Raw genomic sequence first — 15,899 nt, 5'->3', positions numbered from 1 at the left:
GGGTCAGATCAGTACAAACAAGCCAGAAAGCCTGGTCAGACCAGAAAGCTTTGGCCATGGAGAGGAGGGGGCTTTCCCCTTGGCCCCAGAAAGTGAGTGGGAGAAGCATGGCAGAAGGGTGGATGTGAGCAGAGGGCTGCACCCACCCAAGCACGGTGACAGTGCTGCTGAGGAGGGGGCAGCTAATGGACTGTGGTCCTACTCCTACACCTATAGCTCCAAGGGAAAATGGGGCCACCAGGGTGTGAGGGAGCCAGGATCCAGGATCCAGAACCAGTCAGGTCCCAGGTCTCTGCCAATGCATCCCTGCAAAGCCAGGGATCCCTGCTGCCATTGAAGGGCTTGCCTCTTGCTGACAGTCAGAAGGGACAAAAGATGCTGCCTCTTCTTTTACCATACACGCAGTGATACTGTGTCGACTACAACAAGGCAGCAGACAGTTGTCCCTTCGCTGACCTGAGCATCATTTCCAAATGCTCAGGTTTTGAGAGAGGCCTCAGGAGAGAAAATTATGCTACTATAAAGGCAGTGCCTTCGCTAAGGCACGCAAAGGCACACACACAGCAGTCAACGCTGTCTCCAAGGAGCTGTGATCCCTCGAGGCAAGGAATTTCATCACCTTAGGGCTGGCATTTCCTCCGGGGTCTGGCCAGTCCCTACGTGGAAAGCAGGGACAAATCCCAGCTCTTAAAGGCCAGCCTGGAGAAGACGTTGCCATCGAGCACTGGACGTGGGTGCAAGCGGTGTTAGCCTCCCACTTGCTGGAGGCTCCCCTACCCCCTGTGATCGGTTCCCCAGCAGCTCACCTTGCGTTTCCTTCTAGATTTCGGTAAACCCTTCTCTGCGGGGGGTTCAGCACTACTACCCTGCGGGAAGCTGGCCGCCTGGTTTGCTCCGGCGCTCATGGCCAGCGGTTCTTCGGGCAAACGCTCTGGAATCCTGGACAAAAGAGCCAAGTCAATGTTGACCCACAGCGACTTTACCTCATCACTGTCTTTCAGAGGAGACAGGAGCTCATTCCTACCGAAAGGAACCAGGGTGTAAAACTGTTCCTCCAGCTCCTTTGCTATTTCACTACTAGTCCTGGCATTAATAGAGCCAAAGGCACTGCAGCCGCCGTGGGGTTTGCTGGCGGTGCCGCTCCCCGCGTCTTTGGCACCCCGCGGCTCAGGCCCGGCTGCCGCTGGCACCTTGGGCAGCGGGCGCTCCTCCCGCTCCGACTCAGAGCCTGAGTCGGAGGAGGATGATGAGGACGAAGACTCGGTCTCGATGAACTCCTTGGATTTGGGCGCCGTTTTGCTCGGCCCTCGGGCCCGACGCTTCTCACCAGCTGCAGCTGAGCGGGGCTCCCGGCGGTGCCCCGCTCTGCAGCCGCCGCCGCCGGGCCGGGCCCTGGGCGCCTCGCCAGCAGCGCCTTCAGGGAAGCCGTGGCTCCGAGGGGGCTCCTCTGCGCTGGGGCAGGGGGCGCCGTCTCCGGCGGAGTTCCTCTCGGCTCGCCGCGGTGCCTTCTTCCCTGCTGCCCGCCTCGGCGGCCCGCCGTCAGCAGCGAGGGGTGACTTCTGCCGGCTGCCCTTGCTGCCTGGCGCTTTGTTGGCGGTCCTGGGCCGCGGCCCGTCCCCGGCGGCGGCGGCGGCGGCGGCGGCGGCGCGGCTCTCCTCACTGCGATGCTCGGCCGGGCCCTCAGCCGGGGTCTTCTGTCCTTCCTGCCGCTCTGCCTTCACGCGGCCGTAGTAGGGATGGGCTTCCAGCGCCGGGCCATCGGGGTGGGTGAGGATGGGTGCTTTGTGAGGGGTAACTTTGTTCAGCCACTTGTCCAGCTGCCACTTGTTGGACGAGGGCGGCTCGGGCTGAAAGGGAAACAGACGGCAAAGAGCTTAGTGCCGAGGCCCTGCTGCCCCAACCCGGGATCCCTCTGGGACAGCGAAACGCCGCATCCCTCCGGGCACCACCGAGATTTTCCTTCGGTACAAGAGCCGCCCCAACCTATGGCAACCCCTCGGCACTGGCCCTGCATTTCAGGACAGGGCTCATGCCTTGCAGTCGGGGATGGTTTTGGTTTCAGAATGGGGTTTGGAGATGAGGAGAAGGGCTTCTGTGATGGATCATTTCCAAGGGCGATTCACAGCGGCAGTACTGCCATTACCTCTACTGGGAAATACTCCCAAGTTTCCAAACAGAAAAAAGTGCAATGACAATAGGAAGGGAGGAAAACAAGGCAGGGTACAGCTGAGGCTAGGGGAGAATAGCTATCAGGAAAGCTAGGGATGTGCAGTTAGTGTCCTGTGCCATTGCAGTAAATACAGAAAGCATTTAAGAAGCATACAAAGTGGCATGTGGTAGGGAGTTGGAGGGCTAACCAGGCGCTTCATGTAACCTGTCTTGTATTGACATTATAATCCACAAACATTTGTTGTGTGGTGGTGCTGTCAAGGGTTCATTTTGTGAGTATTGTGTGGCTGTTAGTTTTTCTTTTAATGTCTGTCACAACACTATCAAGTTATAAGAGCACATTTAAAACATAATGGTGTTAGGACAGGGAAAAAGTGGGACAATCATGATTTCAAATGTAACCACAGCTGAGACAATGTTATTTCAGAACAATGTGTGACTGTTTTCTAGAGCTTGCAATCAGTAATTTGAATGTAATAAAATGAAGAGGAAAGGCAAAAACCCCAGAAAAAAAACAGATGAAGGAGTAGACGGCTTGCCATAACCTAACCCCACAAAAGCCAAAGTGAAAAATTCCCTAATTTCCTCAGATGGAACCAATATTTGGTTCACTAGGCCATTGCATGTGAATAATCAAAAACTGTGTCATAAGTCGAACGTGAAAACCATCAGTGCTCTGGAAGAAAGTTTGCTCAAGAGAGAATATCCACAGTCTCTAACTTAAAAGAGTATCTTACTTCTTATTTAAAGTAGATGCCTGAGGGCAACACAAGTTTCTTGTACAGCCAAGGGCGCCTTCAGAATCACCCACTGAGGATTGTATGCACTCTACAAGGAGCAAAGGCTCCTAAAATAAGCAAAAAAATAGACATTGGAATTCATATGATAAAAATATTCCTTCTAGCTAAAGTGTCTAATTTACTCATTACTGAGCTAACCCAGACCTATGGGAAGTTTGCAGGACTGGCTTACATTTATGTTTTTTAAAGCATACTCCCTAATATCTTACATGAAGAATTTCTTTCCTGAGCTGTAAATCTTGAAAATGGATGGTCAATATTTTTCTTGGATGAAGCTGTATTTTTACAGCTCTTAACTCTTTATCTAAAAATGAACAGCATTTTTTAAATTGCTGTTGAAAATACAGATAGATATGTTTGATGCCATTCACTGTGCACATACTGAATTTACTAGATATATAATGAAAGTTTCACTATACATGGAAGACTTTCCACTGTTCAGAAGTATTTCAGAAAAGAGATACATCAGAAGCACATGGGGAAAAATACACCTCTGCCTGTAAGCGTAGGTCAGAGTGAGTGCTGCTTGGAAGTTCAAAAAAACTTCCAAATTCATCTGTTACATCCCATTCTGCCTCTTTATATATCTTGTTATTCTTGAAAATGGTGGCTCACAGATTTCAAGGGATCACAGTAACCAGCAGGAAAAAGTGATTACATGCTGCAGCATCACAACCTGGCAGTGCAGGACTTTGCTAGAGTAGTATGTCTGCTATTTAGGCATAATACCTATGGTCCTACCAACCTATCCACCAACTATGAAGTTTATTAAAAAGGATCAACAGTGTTACCAGCTTTACTGGTTTTGTCAGGAGTTTCAGGTGCACTTTTGAGGTTTAGTTAAATAAAAATTCACATCCTTGTGGTTTCTGAAAAAAAACCCCAAGATTTGTCTGCTAAAAAAATCCTTTAAGATTCATCTGATAAAAGTAAAATGTCTGTAGTCTATCAGGTAAATTAAAAGAATCCAAACTTAAAAAATCAGAATTTTAAAACTTTTCTCACTAATTTTGGGCCCTGATACCATTTCTGAATATTTGAGATTCTCAGTGTACACGAGTGATGCCAGTTCATTTTTGCAAGTAATTTATTCAATTGATTGTTCTAACTGAAAATTACTGCACTTTGAGATCACATTAAAAAAAAAAAAGAAGGCATCTTGCAAGAGAACAAATCATGACAGCCAAGAATAGATAGCAGGACCGCTGAAAAAAATGACTGGGAAAATTCACTTGAAAATTTTTGCCCATCCATTATACATGCCTAATTATAATTATTTGTGGGAGAAAAAGAAAATCCCTAATTTCCACTCCACACACCATTCCATGGAAGAAAAGTTGGTTTGTTGAATTGAAAGTTTTTCAGCAGCATGTAAGGATAGAAATACATACGAATATATATGCAGGGTATTCTGATACCAAAATACTCTCTGCCCATTGGTTTTAATGCATGGAAATATGCTGCCCCTAGGGCCTTTTAGAGAACTGGGCAGTTTTCAACTGGGGTAAAGCCAGTGCTGTCCAGATGGGCACTGGTAATAGGAATAACAGTCTGTTATCAGCTGATTTGCAATTAAATATAGGTTGGTCAGCTGATTTGCAATTAAATATAGGTTTGGCATGAAAACTTAAGCCAGGAAACTTCACAGAACTAGGATACTTTCAGGGATCAACATACCACAGACATACACATGTGCCAGGCATCATGAAGAAACAGGATGTGATACATTTCCTTAAATATTGTGGGTGGATTCATCTGTACAACATAGACACCTATATCTTAGCTAGTCAACAAGTTCCTTCTCCAGTCAGTGAACTACTCTTCTAGGGTGTGAAAAATTCCCTCTTGAAATAGACATATAAAATAGGCCAGATGAGCTGGGCCCTAAAAACGTCTTTTCCTCTCCACAGACTGTAAAGGGGAGGCTGAGGTGGTGAGCAGATGTAGGTATCCACAGGAGAAGTGTGCAATTTTAGGTGGGATGACTCCCACGCAGCATTTCTATATATCTCAGACCTCTTCAAGGCTGCAAGTGCAACCAGACGCATGAATGGCATGCATCCAAAAAGAAACTTGTCCAAATGTTATCCAGAAACACTTTCTAGGATAAAGGGCTGTTAAACAATGCCAGTGTAATGGGGTGACTCTATGCTTGTTACTACAAAGAGGGACCTAAGGCATGGCTAATATGTGGTAAACTAGAAGTATGACACCACTTTCACTGAGAGATATGAGAGCCCATAACATGTGCATGGACTTAGCCCACCATCCCTGCAAGCTACTCTGCCTATTGTAAATCCATGTACTAATTTACCCTTGTGGTAACTTGCTTGTGCTGCCCTGTTATCAAATACTTCACCCAGGGCAATGCCCATACAAATGTGGTGCTTTCTCGTTATGTTTAAGGCACAGGCAGCAATGATGATGAAGAAGATGATGGTGATGATGATTATTATTACTATTGGATTATATTGCTACTATAATCACTGCTGATAGTGCTTTAACAAGTTAGAACTGGGCATTCCCATGTGTTAGGCACAGCACACATATACTCTAAGAGGTGGTTCTTGGCACAAAGAGTTTTCTGGAGGGAAGGGAGAGTGTAGTTTGCAGTCTTTGTCAATAATAGTCCCCAGGACAGCCAAAACCCATGAATCGTATTTGCAAAGGTAACTACAGCATCTACAGATGGTCTAATGGTAAAATTCCAATACTAGATTCCAATATTTCTTCCTCCTTAAAAAGGAGGAAGAAACTATGGTTGTGAACAGTTACAACAGCAAAATCTGTAATGGCCATTGCATCTGGTATGTGGGGCTGGTGAGGCTCAGAAAGGGGCATCTTTCTCTTCTGGGCTGGTTACTGTTGGTGAGGCCAGTGATCCTTTGTCCCGTGGGATAGCTTCTCTGCTTCCTTCCTGCCCATTCCCCACTCTTATCCTCCCTCATAGCAGGAATTCGTGGTTGTCTAACCAAAGACAGCTCTAGTAAAGGCCTGCAGGATAATTCAATGGAACAAAGAACAAATAAACCAAATTTTTAGCTTGGAAATGTAGCTTTTTCTGTATACTTGGCACCCAAATTTTTTTCAACCACCTGAAAAAGGATAAGATGTCATTGTTTTCCAGATTCACCATTTATGACATTAATTAAGGTCATCCCAAGAATTCATGACTTCAGCAAAGAAACAGGAGATAGAAGTCTCAGTTCCTTGTTCATAATTTTAGGTTTGCAGTCCACAAAGCTTTAACTACTCCCATTAATGTCTGAGGCACCTTAATTTGTCCACATCACTGAAACCAGTCTGAATGTTGTCTCCTGTTCTAGCTCAGCCATTATTCTTAGTTTACTGCAGACATAAAGTGAAGACAGCTGAGCTAGTCACTACTGGCTCTAAATAGTCAATGGAAAGAAACAGACACTTTTAGGGTGCAATTCATCTAATCTACTTTATATGTATGCTTTACAATGAGCTGCTTTTTCACTCTAGGCAGCTGCATTTAGACACCTGAGGACAACTTGAAAATCTCAAAATGAGATGAGGAAAAAATTACAGAAGACATGAAATAGCACTTGAATTGTTATATAACCTCAAGTGCAGAAGATACACTGTCTCAGAAATAAAATTCTTTGAGTATGTACATATAATGTTTCAGATTATTGGGGGGGGGAGGGGGGGGATAATGGAGGCATTATAATGGTTTGCAGATTTCTACATTAAGTTCCTCCCAAACTTTAAATACAGAGTTTCTGCCCAGCATTGTGCTGGAGTGCTCCAGTTCATTGAACCTGAACTGAAAGCACCAGTTAATGCTAAATCAAAAACCAAGATGTATTTACTTTTTTTTTTTGTCTTAGCCAAATAATTTTAAGACTAAATCTAGAATTGAGTCCACTACTTAAACTTAGGTGGACATGGCCTCCCTTTAGGGAGCTTCCAAAGACCTGTCTCTTTCCATTTACTGGGTAAGAAACTGGCATATATGTGACAGTGTTCACAGGGGGTCTTGGACGAGGGAAGACACGAGAATGTTGACTCCATGTTCAGAAGGCTTGATTTATTATTTTATAGATATATTACATTATAACAATACTAAAAAGAAATAGAAGGAAAGGTTTCCTCAGAAGGCTAGTTAAGAATAGAATGATAACAAAAGGCAGCTCCCTCGGACTCTGTCCGAGATAGCTTGGCCTTGATTGGCCATTAATTATAAACATCTAAGATGGACCAATCAAAAATCCACCTGATGCATTCCACAGCAGCAGATAACCATTGTCTACATTTTGTTTCTGAGGCCTCAGCTTCTCAGAAGGGAAAAAATCCTAATAAAGGATTTTTAGTGAAAAGATGTCTGCGACACATATACTTTAGAAAGATGGCTTCACTGGGTGCATAAATGTAAGTTAAAGCATTTATGCAAAGCTGAAAGGACTTGCAGTCAGAGACATCACTTGAGCATGTTTGAACTGGTTCCATCAGTCATATGATAGCCCTGGGAAAGCACTTGCCCTTGGGGAAAACACAGGTATTCTACTTCCCTGGGACACCCATATCTGTGTGTGCTGTCTCCTAGATCCCATCAAGGGATGAAAATTGCCTATGAAAATCACCAAAGCCATCACATTTGTGAGTCATTTACATTTTTGTGTAGGCATGTTTCATACAGCATGTCCTAGAAGGCAAACCACACAAATATAATGCAAAGAGACAAGCAATCTGTTGGAGTGGGGCAGCTGTTTCGTGACAATGATCACTGACAGCTCAGGCTCTGTACAAAAGTAGTTCCACAGATCTCGAGAGGATATGAATAAAATGCTTAAGAGGAGGCACTTCCTCCATGTTTCCATGACTTAGTTCTCTGTTGGACTTTATGAAATCCAAGACCTGCCTCAGTCAATTAGCTTTGTGCATTCTCTGAGGAATTTCTGCTCTTGGGCCCAAGCAGCATGGGTATCTGCCTAAAAGGTAACCACTCCTCCCTTCCTGTGCTTCTCCTCCTTTCATCTCATATTCCTTCCCCTTTCTTTCTTCTCTTTGCCCCTTTTCTTCCACCTTTTGAGATCCCACAGGGAGAGGAGAGACCAAGAATGAGATCTTTGCACTAATTCCAGCAGGGAATTAAGTAGACAGAGAACAAGGTCTTAACAGGTCAGATAAGAAAGCTCAGAATGGGAAATAAGACATGGGGTACTGCAGGGAGAGCAACAAGAGAGACTGGAAAGAAGAGAAAGATGTAGGAAGTGGGCAAAGTAAGAGGAGAATTAGCTGGAAATGGGTCTGAAAGTGCTGTGAAGGAAAGACAGAAGATAAGTGTTAAACAAGGACCAAAAGTGACAGAACCTGAGAAAAATATATTAAGGATGTTTCTGTGAGTACTGCATTTTGCTCAATTGGAAATATATCTCCAAATAACCAAGGAGAATACGAGGAAAGGTTTGCTGGTTTTGCAACATAGTTTGTTTTTCAGGGTGAGAGAATAGCTGAGACATAGTTTTGGGGGGAGGATTCTTGTGATTGGATGGTTTATGTGGAGTAGGAAAATACACAGACTGTATTTCATGTGTATTTACAATCCTGCCGCTAGATTTTGGAATATTTTTACATACATTAATGTGTGTGATGTGGCTGTGGAGTTCATAGTTTAATTCTAAACTAGTGTATTGACCAAAACATGTAAAAATGTCAATCCTGGTAGAAAAGCAGAGCAAAGAAAGCAGCTTTGTTGTGTCTGTTGAGCTTTCTGCAGAGGTGAAAGCAGAAGGTGTCACAGCACTGGCAGCTTAATTGTAGTTTGGCTAGGGCTTGTCTACATGTGGAAGTTTTCAGTGCTAGCTTTCCAGATGACTAGTTTGGGCTCAGTGTTTTGCACCATGAGTAATTCAGTTTAGTCCATTTTAGAGGTGAATTGAAAGAAATCACATAAAGGCAGCAGTAGCAGAAAATAATTCACTTAGAGAGTGAGGCGAGGGAAGTGCATGAGTGAACAACTGGTTTCTTTTAAAAATCTACTCTCAAACTGATTTTATAATAGCTTCCCTGTGTAGAGAAGCCTTTAGTTCCCTTGCAGTGCTGGGAGCCCACATCAAGACTTACACACTAAGCAAGCCATTGCTATGGAGGCAGAGTTGCATAAAACTTCAAGCAAGCTGTGAGCCTTGCAAGGTGCTCCACTCATCTCCAATTTGAGGAAAATCTAACAGGGTTATTTTTTTCTTTATTTTTGTTTCAAATGCTTTAATCTACCCCAACATCCACTGCCACTTACATTTCACAGCATGCCAGGAGGAAGATCCTTGAGCCTTTCTCTCCCATTGTTTTTCCATGCATCTCCTCACAGCCTCCTTGTGTTGGTCTGGCTGGGAGAAGGTGTGAGTGTGTGTAGTAATGGAGTGCCACCCCAAATGCTAGCGAAGCCCTTACCTCTGGGCTGCAGTAGTGCGAGGCCTTGCTGCCGTCGCTCTCGCTGGAGCTGCTTTCGCTCTCTGAGTCAGACTCGGAGCTGCTCTCGGATTCACTGGAGCTGCTGCTGCTCGAGCCCTTGCTGGAGAGTCCCGAGGCTCGGGCATTGGTCTGCGGCACCACCAGGCTGCCAGCCCAACACACAGCCCATGGGGTGTGGGACAGGGAGGGAAGAGAAGAAAACAGGAATATAAACATGAAACCCCCACATACAAGAACTGTGCTGTTTTAGGGAGCATACTCTGTGAATGCCTGTGAGCTTGTCTCTGCTGCTAATAAATAGTGAAGTGATTTCAATGTTACATTGCTATAACTGGGGGGAAAAGATGGGGTTACTCTCATATCCATTTAAATCCATAGCCTTTGCCATCTTTTTCATCTGGGGAAGAGTCAGGTTTTCACTTCACCTTGTGTCTTTTCCCATTCCACAGATATTTTAGGATATATTAAAAATACTTAGTGTTAAAAAAGCAGTATAGAAAGCAGTTTTATGCTGTCTAATGAACACTCAGCCCAGAGGTGAAAGCAGGAGACCAAAAAGGTGAACAATTAAGAAACAGAGTTGAACTCCACACTACCTGTCATAAGCAGTAATAGCAATAACCATAAAAATAACAATAATGATACATCTTCACTGGAGCTTCCAACCCCCATCTTCCATTTTGCACGCTTCTTTACCTGCCCATAAATGATGTGGTTACCTATATATACCATCTTGATATTGACAATTCAAGATCTAAGACTCAGTCTGCAAAAACTTGAAGAGCTCAGGCTTGTGTTTTGGCAAGTCAGCAATGCAGTGCTGTCAGCAGAGCTACTTGCCTTCTTTAAAGTTATGTTTGCATGCAAGTGTTTGTATTATCAGGCCTGACAGCAGAAGAAATGTGTATTTTCCTGAAATAGTTGACCATGCATATTAAAAATATCACAGTCATAAAGACTTGAGTGTGAAATATCATATTAAGTCATCCAGCTTATTCCCTAGGCAATGCAATATTGCTCCCTATAGCAGGGTGCATTTTCTAGTGAGTTGTCCAATTTGATTTTAAATGACTTGAATGCAGCTTTTACTTTTACCCCTGGGAAACTTCTCTGCAAACTAACCCAAATTCCACTGTCAGAAATTTCTTCCTACGTTCAACCAGAAGTTGCCCTTTTAGAATTTATAGTTGTTACTTATTATTTCATCGTATTACTAATAGTTACTATGATAAATTATCCTCCTCCCTTTTTGCTCTCACATTTTTGCAGATTGTTTTCCTGTCCTTCTTCAGTCATCTTTCAGGCAAGGCCTTACACATTTACTTCTTCTGATCTTTCTTCATAAGTCATTATCTCCAGGGATATGGAATCATTTTTATGGCTCTTTTCTGAACTCATTCCAATTTGTCTATATCTCTCTGATAACAGGGTGCCCAAAACAGAGTGCAGCATTATAGATGGCTTCTCACTACAGCCCTGCAGTGAAGGGCTATTACCTTCCTGCTCCTTGATGCGTTGCTTCTGTAAACATATATCCAAGCTGTGAGGGAATGTATAGTCCATTAACATCCCTACCTCTCTTTCAACACTGCTTTCTTCAGAATTCCTCTACTTATAGCTACATGATTATTTGCTACAGAGAGATTAGCTTGCTTTTTTCCTTCACACCAGATCTCATTTTCCTCTTTTACCTTGCAAGCTTCTAGCTCCTTTTGATTTATTTTGCTGCCCTCAGAGGTGTCTGCAGCAACTTCTAATTTAGTATCAAATGCAAACTTAATTAAATGGTTATCCACTTACTTTTCCAGATCATTAATGAAACACATGAAACACACTGGTACCCTGATAACCATCTCTTCCCAATTCCATTCACCAGTGTTTATCATTACCCTTGTTTATGCTCCATCAGTCCAATATTGTGGCTAATGCAATGTGATCTTGGAGAAGCATTTTGTGAGAAATAATATCTAATAATTAATTACAGTTCTGCTATGTTGCACCTAATGAATTGTCCTTACATGATAATGGTGTTTTTCATTATGGAAAACTGATACCTGACACCTTGCACAAGCTACATACGACAGGCAATTCCTGAAGCTTTGACAAGGGGCCAGGCCATCAGAGAGGTGGTTTCAACTTCACAATTCCCCATGGCTGCACAATTTCTGGCCCTCTACCTGCCTCCCCTAACATATGCCAGCCTTTCCCCTCTGGACCACCTGTCTTGCACAAGCCAGCACATTGCCTTTACTTGCAGCATCCCCGCTGCCTTTTGCTAGGAGGTGGTACAGCTGTCCATGGCTTTCTTAGGTTTTTTTGCTTGGGGAATCCTGACACTGTTGGAGAGTTTTCTGCACTCTTCAAAGCACAGTGGGACCAGGCAGTGGAAAAAAATCTCACCTTACTAATTAAAAGCAAGTAAAATAAACAGGAGAGGGAGGAGCTGACATCCATTTATATTTTTGATCTTTATTTCCATCCTTGTAACTACTACTGGGCAGTAGAGAGAGAGGTGGCAGTAAAAGCTCATGCTCTGTCAGGATGGCTTGGTGCTACATGCGTGGTCACAGTCTGCCAACTCCTGGGTGGCAGGAGGTCTGTCTTCATGCACAGGCATTAAATGTACCAGTTACAAGGAGTGCCTTTAAAAACTTGGTTTTTTCTCTAGCCATGTAGGTGCAGTAAAGACAAGATTTTCAGGCAGCCATTTGTGTAACTTCATTAAGGCACAGAGGTGACAGAAACAGTTGGGAAGCTTGTAAAAAATTTTCTTTCTTGGAGAAGGAAAATGGATATTTTGTAAACAGTTTCAGGACAATGCAGCTTTCCTGACTTGTACAGGTTGCCCAGTGAACTCCAGATTTAGGTTGCTCACTTATTTTAATAACTTGCAGTTAATCCCTTGCTTATAAAATAGTGAGAGCTATATACAAGCCATTATGAATAGGTTTTGTGGTTTTGATTTTTTTTCCTTAAGAAAATGTGGAAAAATCATGAAAAGTTAACTGCCTTTTCAGACAGCATAGCTTAGGGAATGCCTTTGACAGTGTCTGACTCTGATGGATTTCCAGTCCTCTCCACAACAGCATTGTGACTGAAAAGTTCTTGAGCATCCCAAAACATCTGCACATTTATGTCCTGCCCTTAGTGACTGAGGTTTTAATTTGTAAACCATCATTTTTATTTGTCATTGACTGAAATATTCAAAAATTGCTGTATAGGGGATGAGGGGGAAAAAACCCATGGTAATATTTCTTTCCTGTTGTGACATGAAATGTTTTTCCAGGCTGCTGAATAGAAATTGTTACTACAGCCCTAGATATAAAATATAACTGTTGGATTCTTCACAAACATCTGGAAATCTATGTTTGCCGTTCTAATGGTAGCCAATATACTACAAAATTAAACATTACAATATTTTCGCATTTATGCTAACACTGCTGAAGTCTCCTGTCCCCCTTTTACTTTTTCAATTTTGAAATATAGCATATTCTTATAAGGATCCTCATTATGTTATAGTGACCAGGGTAATAACAGTTACATCTGTCTTCATGCATTCTTATTAAAAAGCAACCTTTTTTTTAAATTGGTAACTTTTATTTTGGACTGCTCTTTCTGAAGTATGTAAGTAAGATCATGCAGTTAGACTGATCTACATTTTAATGACTGTGGCATATAACATTTGAGCATATTTTGCTACTGGTTTATGCCCCAGAATTAATTACCACATCATAGAATTTCTATTTTTATTTTAAGGAATTAAACGACAATTAAGTGAGACCCACTTTTCTTTAGAGCTCTTAATCATAACTTGCACTCTCTGACTTAAGAGAGAGAGAGTAAATACCTTGTAAATTTGCCAGAAGTTCAGCAATAAGACCATTTAAAAACCAACACACCATCTGAAGTTTCTGATCAGATATCTCCCATTACCCTGGCTACAGGGGCACCTAATTTCCATGCAAGTCTCCAACAACCTGTTTTCCTGCACTGTCTAGTAGACAACTGCCCTTCTTAAAAGAACTGCTAGGTTCCTTGTAGCCCCAATTTTTCTCTTATGTGCCAGTTCAGAAATCCAGTGATTTGGGGAGATTAATACTTCTTCCCCACTCAAACTGACTTGTGATCCAAGTTGAGAGGTGGAGCCATCGCAATCCCTGGACAAGGCCTAGAGGTCATTTGTGTGGGACCAGTTGTTAGCCCCATCAGGCTGCATGGCCATGGCCAGCCTTTGAATGGCACCAAGGTGGTTTGAACAGTTATGCAGCAAGGTGCTAGACCTGGCTGTTCAGTCAGTGGAGACAGATTCCCAAATGAGATTGCTTTGGTGGCCCTCATGAGACCTCTTCAGGTTAATCATGCTGGATCTGAGTCCCACTCTATGCTTCATATTAAGCTGCTGCTTACAGCTGCACTGCTTCCCATGATAATAAATCATGGCATTCAGCATTGGCCACAGGAATTTCCCAGGCTAGGCATATGCTGCATTGCAGGAATCCAGGCTCAAACACATGCAGCATGGATAAAGATACAAGTAAAACTGATGCAGTTCTTTCCCAAACTGCAAGTATTCAGTGACAATATATAGAAAAAAATCCCTCTGATGCTGAAGAATTTGTCATCCCAGTTCTTCACTGCGTTACAATATGAAGGTACTTTACACAGGCATGAATGATTATCAAGAATGCAATGCAAGGGAGAATCAGGCCTTGGAGAAATTACTCAGCCAAAGGAACATATCAGTGAGCCTCTCAAATACTTTTCCAGCCACAACAAAGGCTATGCAAATGCTCATAGAATCATTAAGGTTGGAAAAGACCTCCAAGATCATCAAGACTAACCGTTGACCAAATACCACCAGGCCCACTAAACCATTTTACAAAGTGCCATGTCTACTCATTTTTTGAACACTTTAGGTATGGTGACTCTACTATTTCCCTTTACCACTCTTCCAGTGAAGAATTTTTTCCTAATATCCAACCTGAACATCTCTTGGCCCAACTTGAGGCCATTTCCTCTTGTCCTTCCTTGGTTGCGTGGAAAACAAGGCTGACACCCACCTCACCATAACCTCCTTTAAGGTAGTTGTAGAGAGCAATAAGGTCTACCCTGAGCCTTCTTTTTCTTCAGTGTAAACAAGCCCAGTTTCCTCAGCTGCTCCTTGTGGGACTTAATGTCCCAGAACTTTCACAATCATTGTTGCCCTGCGCTGGACACGCTTCAGCACCCCAATGTCCTTCTTGTAGTGAGATGCTCAAAACTGAATACAGTACTTGAGGTGTGGCCTCAGCAGTGCTGAGCAGGGGGAAAATAGATCACATTTTAGAGTCCAGTTGGTCTGTGTAATTTCACTTTGCTAGAATTGTATCCAAAGCTTTCTTACCAAAAACGTCACTAAGACTATCAGACATTGTCTGCTGTATTTTTTTTTTCTGTGTCTGGAGATAGGGCTCTATTTATTCAGTGTCATCTGCACAGCTGTGATCATCTAAACTATTTTTTCTTCTAAATATCATTCTGGTGTGCAACTGCTAAATGGTTGTGACTTCCCAGAGGAGAGAGAAATGCAATAACTAGTGAGAAGAGCTTATTTGAATAAACAAGAGACATTGTTAGGGATCGCATTGTCAACATTGAGAGGTAAGTGTGGAAAGAAAGGCTGTATGAATACTTAGACTATTTGGGATACCCAGAAAAAAGTCTATCACTGTTTAGAAATCAAGGCCAATTGTGGGAAAACAATACTTTGAAACAGACACCAGCCCCCTAGCTGGTATAAGCTGTCATAGCTCCATTAACTTCAATTAGGCTACAGTGATTTAAATCCAACACTAAATCTGACCAAGACTCTGAAACAGTATTTCAAATTTAGTGATGAAAACATATTCCATGGTTTAAAGGACCTCTGTTGGCAGAGCCTCTATTTTGGTTTCAGATTAAAGTATCTGAAACATCACTTCCTTCTTCCCTCAGAGCCAACCTACTACCCATCGAAGGTCTTTTATGGAAAACTCTTTATCCCTTTATTGCAATAAGCAAATTGCACATGGTGCTTCCTCAAAGCACAGACGGAGAGCATTGTGCCAAGATCTGTATAAATATCTCTGCTGCCTGGCACTGAAGTTGCCTGGCACTGAAGATATTGCATGTCTCCCATGCACACAGTAGGGAATTCCTGTCTCAATAATTGTGAATGGATCACAGAAGCCATGAAAATGCCCACTTCTTGCTGCTGCCCCTGTGTATTTTTCAAATTCTCTTCCAGCAAAGACCTCTGAAGCATGGGAATTATAAGGACTTGAAGATCAGGCCATCCCAATATTGTAACAGAACATATGGGGATATCTTCTGAGGCAAATGTAGAATGCCAAGAAATAGCACCTTAAGGACAGCCCACAGAATGGAGGTGGACTTCATCCATTTGTTTCAGGACAAAATCATGCTGAGAAAAGAGAAATGATACGATAAACTCTAGAACATGCACAGACA

The 15,899-nt window shown here is 43.0% G+C and overlaps 1 protein-coding gene across 1 annotated transcript in view; it reads right to left on the bottom strand.

The window, feature by feature from the left end:
• The window catches only part of AFF3 (ALF transcription elongation factor 3), a 328,079-nt gene that overhangs the window by 43,809 nt on the left and 268,371 nt on the right, over nucleotides 1-15,899 (bottom strand). Inside the window, exons 10-11 of the mRNA XM_036389605.2 lie at nucleotides 9,390-9,555; nucleotides 807-1,847 (exon numbers count right to left, since the gene is read on the bottom strand). Of these exons, the coding sequence (XP_036245498.1) occupies nucleotides 807-1,847; nucleotides 9,390-9,555 (1,207 nt within the window). The remainder of the gene's footprint in view (nucleotides 1-806; nucleotides 1,848-9,389; nucleotides 9,556-15,899) is intronic.

Source organism: Molothrus ater, chromosome 2 (genome assembly GCF_012460135.2).
Source record: "Molothrus ater isolate BHLD 08-10-18 breed brown headed cowbird chromosome 2, BPBGC_Mater_1.1, whole genome shotgun sequence".
NCBI lineage: Eukaryota > Metazoa > Chordata > Aves > Passeriformes > Icteridae > Molothrus > Molothrus ater.
Note: the sequence above shows the minus strand (reverse complement) of the source record. Positions and strands in the feature narration are given on the sequence as shown.